The sequence below is a fragment of the Gigantopelta aegis genome, unplaced genomic scaffold (assembly GCF_016097555.1).
Source record: "Gigantopelta aegis isolate Gae_Host unplaced genomic scaffold, Gae_host_genome ctg6878_pilon_pilon, whole genome shotgun sequence".
Classification (NCBI taxonomy): domain Eukaryota; kingdom Metazoa; phylum Mollusca; class Gastropoda; order Neomphalida; family Peltospiridae; genus Gigantopelta; species Gigantopelta aegis.
The window spans coordinates 4,000-8,156 of NW_024535373.1; the positions used below are offsets into that span (position 1 = coordinate 4,000).

A 4,157-nucleotide genomic window follows, 5' to 3' on the forward strand; every position below is an offset into this window, starting at 1 on the left:
CTTGTGTCCCATCTCCACACTATGGAGGCTGTGATCCCCCGGTAAGTTGTGCCACCTCCCCCAGATATTATTCCTACGGACCTGGGAACCCGATTCCCTCCGACAAATGAAACAATATCCATAGCTGCCCATGACAATCGTCACATAGGCAAAAGCAAACTTATTATTATTTTTAAATATTTGTGACATGTGTAACCTGCTGGTAACCTGTACGACTGTTCTTTACTATTTCGATTTCGGTTTTTGAAAACTTACCCCAAGAATAAAGGGAGCTAACTGTGCTCGCCCAACAGCCTGCTGGCCGACTGACAGCAGGGGTGGTGGGTTTGAACTGGTTATCGACTGCTGTGAGGTCACCGGTTGTTGTGATTCTGTAGGTGCTTCCGCTACATTCCGTAACTCCACCTGCTGATCATTGTCATTAACATCTGCATACAAGGAGAGAGTTAAGTGATTTAGCAGTTGATAAGTACATGTATATTATATACAAGTATATAATGTGTGTTCAGTACAATTTAACACTGGGAATTTAGTTTTTTTATGTTCAAGCATGTAGGACCATCATACAATTTTTATTTCTTCCCATGACAAATCATTTTTCAATCCCCAATGTCTGTTAGGTGTAATCTTGGTAACAAAGAAATGCAGTTTTATTATACGACTTCTCTGAGAGTAAGATGGTTAGCAGGCCTAAGGATTTCGTTTCCATGCCCAGCAATTGTTAGAACCCACTGAATACTGTTTTTTGGTATTTAAGGTAATATAGATTATAATTAACTTTATCTCAGTTTATCTCATCTATATAATTTTGTTAAAGAACAATTCCCTTCAAACGTCTAGGCACAAAACATTTTATTTGGTACCTTTGTTCACATATACACAGGAAACATTTTATGCAGTGTCGCGTTTGTGATTTGCTATGTAAGTTTCAGACATTGTTACCCAGTTCTAAATCATTACATAGTAGCTGCTAATCAATTTTCAAATTACATCCATCATGAATCAAACCCTGTGAAAACATGTTCCCTCTGCACAATGAATAACGTATTAATAACGAACTTCTGAAAACATGTTCCCTGCTGCACAATGAATAACATATTAATAACGAACTTCTGAAAACATATTCCCTGCTGCACAATGAATAACATATTAATAACAAACTTATGAAAATATGTTCACTGCTGCACAATGAATAACATATTAATAACAAACTGACCTATGATGACAACATCATCATCCTGGCCTCCATTTTTATCATCCTCGTCATCTTCATAATCATCCTCATCCTCGTCGTTATCGTCATCATCGTCATTATCATCATCATCATCGTTGTCATCTATATAATTTTGTTAAAGAACAATACCCTTCAAACGTCTAGGCACAAAACATTTTATTTGGTACCTTTGTTCACATATACACAGGAAACATTTTGTGCAGTGTCGCGTTTGTGATTTGCTATGTAAGTTTCAGACATTGTTACCCAGTTCTAAATCATTACATAGTAGCTGCTAATCAATTTTCAAATTACAGCCATCATGAATCAAACCTGTGAAAACATGTTCCCTGCTGCACAATGAATAACATAGTAATAATAAACTTGTGAAAACATGTTCCCTGCTGCACATTGAATAACGTATTAATAACGAACTTGTGAAAACATGTTCCCTGCTGCACAATGAATAACATATTAATAACAAACTTGTGAAAACATGTTCCCTGCTGCACAATGAATAACATATTAATAACAAACTGACCTATGATGACAACATCATCATCCTGGCCTCCAGTTTTATCATCCTCGTCATCTTCATAATCATCCTCATCATCGTCGTTATCGTCATCATCATCGTCATCGTTATCGTCATCGTTATCGTCATCGTTATCGTCATCCTCATCAACATCATCCTCATCATCGTTATCGTCATCATCGTTATCGTCATCATCATCATCGTCGCTATCGTCATCATCATCATCTTCCTCATCATCATCTTCTTCATCCATCTTATCATCAGATTCATTAAAAACATATTTATTAGTGTTCACTAATAAAAACAGGCAATATGATATCATGCCGAACATGCTTTTGTAAATTGCTATTTGTAAATTACTTGTACCTGTTTAGTAAATTTAAAAAAAGATTGAACAAATTAAAATTAATTATCAAGATGACAAAAATACTATTTAACCTAAGTACTTAGAATATCCATTGAGATCAAAGGTCTTGAAAGCAAACTGAATATATACAATAAAACAGCTGCACAAGCACACTCACAGCAAATTTAATGAGCAACACATAAATTAACTTCATGTGTTTCAAAGGGCAGATGAAGCAAACTGCTTCACTGTTGTTTTTTATGTTAACTTAATGAAGAAAACCTGTACATTAAAGTAATCCTCTATGTGGCTACATGACTTGCTGTGTAATGCAATTTGCTTCTTGACCACCCTACATGGAATCCAGAATCATCTAATGCTCTACCTTTGTGTTAATATTCAATACTAAACCTGCATTCTATTCACGTCATTCTATTAATCACCTCTTCCTCACCACTTGCCTGTACATCTTTGTGTTAATATTCATTACTAAACCTGCATTCTATTCACGTCATTCTATTAATCACCTCTTCCTCACCACTTGCCTGTACATCTTTGTGTTACTATTCATTACTAAACCTGCATTCTATTCACGTCATTCTATTAATCACCTCTTCCTCACCACTTGCCTGTACACCTTTGTGTTAATATTCAATACTAAACCTGCATTCTATTCACGTCATTCTATTAATCACCTCTTCCTCACCACTTGCCTGTACACCTTTGTGTTAATATTCAATACTAAACCTGCATTCTATTCACGTCATTCTATTAATCACCTCTTCCTCACCACTTGCCTGTACACCTTTGTGTTAATATTCAATACTAAACCTGCATTCTATTCACGTCATTCTATTAATCACCTCTTCCTCACCACTTGCCTGTACACCTTTGTGTTAATATTCAATACTAAACCTGCATTCTATTCACGTCATTCTATTAATCACCTCTTCCTCACCACTTGCCTGTACACCTTTGTGTTAATATTCAATACTAAACCTGCATTCTATTCACGTCATTCTATTAATCACCTCTTCCTCACCACTTGCCTGTACACCTTTGTGTTAATATTCAATACTAAACCTGCATTCTATTCACGTCATTCTATTAATCACCTCTTCTTCACCACTTGCCTATACACCTTTGTGTTAATATTCAATACGAAACCTGCATTCTATTAATGTCATTCTATTAATCACCTCTTCCTCACCACTTGCATATACACCTTTGTGTTAATATTCAATACGAAACCTGCATTCTATTAATGTCATTCTATTAATCACCTCTTCCTCACCCCTTGCCTATACACCTTTGTGTTAATATTCAATACTAAACCTGCATTTTATTCACGTCATTCTATTAATCACCTCTTCCTCACCACTTGCCTATACACCTTTGTGTTAATATTCAATACTAAACCTGCATTCTATTCACGTCATTCTATTAATCACCTCTTCCTCACCACTTGCCTATACACCTTTGTGTTAATATTCAATACGAAACCTGCATTCTATTAATGTCATTCTATTAATCACCTCTTCCTCACAACTTGCCTATACACCTTTGTGTCAGTATTCAATACTAAACCTGCATTTTATCACATCATTCTATTAATCACCTCTTCCTCATCACTTGCTACAAATATGACATCATTCCCTGAATCTCCCTGAGAGGAACAGTCTGAGCAGAGAGGAAGAAAATATCCAACATCATTAACTCCAGGGTTCACCCTGTCCATTGCCAAATTAGCTAATTGCTAATTTTAATACAAAGTGTGGCTACAACATTAAGTCTTTGGCTAATAAAACATTTCTTGAATTAACCACATTTTAATGATTTTCAAGGATATACTCTATATATCTGAAAAATGGATAAACCAAAATGTATTCTAGTGTGAGCCAAAATAGCTTTACAGCTATTGAGCGTTTGACATATGGTAATTGTGACATGATCTAGACAGTGATGGGAAACTAGCTGTGTCACGTCAGTTATTCTTACCATATAACATGAGGCCATTTTAATATGCAGTTTTTCAGAGATGAATAACACAGAACCACTTTTTA

At 35.5% G+C, this 4,157-nt stretch overlaps 1 protein-coding gene across 1 annotated transcript; it reads right to left on the bottom strand.

Moving 5' to 3' along the window:
* Positions 1 to 255: 255 nt before the first annotated feature.
* LOC121366733 (prostatic spermine-binding protein-like) lies at positions 256 to 3,759 on the bottom strand (the record flags this gene model as incomplete). The annotated part of the gene is made up of 3 exons (XM_041491061.1): positions 1,755 to 3,759; positions 1,217 to 1,336; positions 256 to 428 (listed from the first exon to the last, which is right to left on the bottom strand). Coding segments are annotated over exons 1-3 (618 nt in total), but the record flags the coding sequence as incomplete, so codon positions are not given.
* Between the last annotated feature and the right edge of the window lie 398 nt (positions 3,760 to 4,157).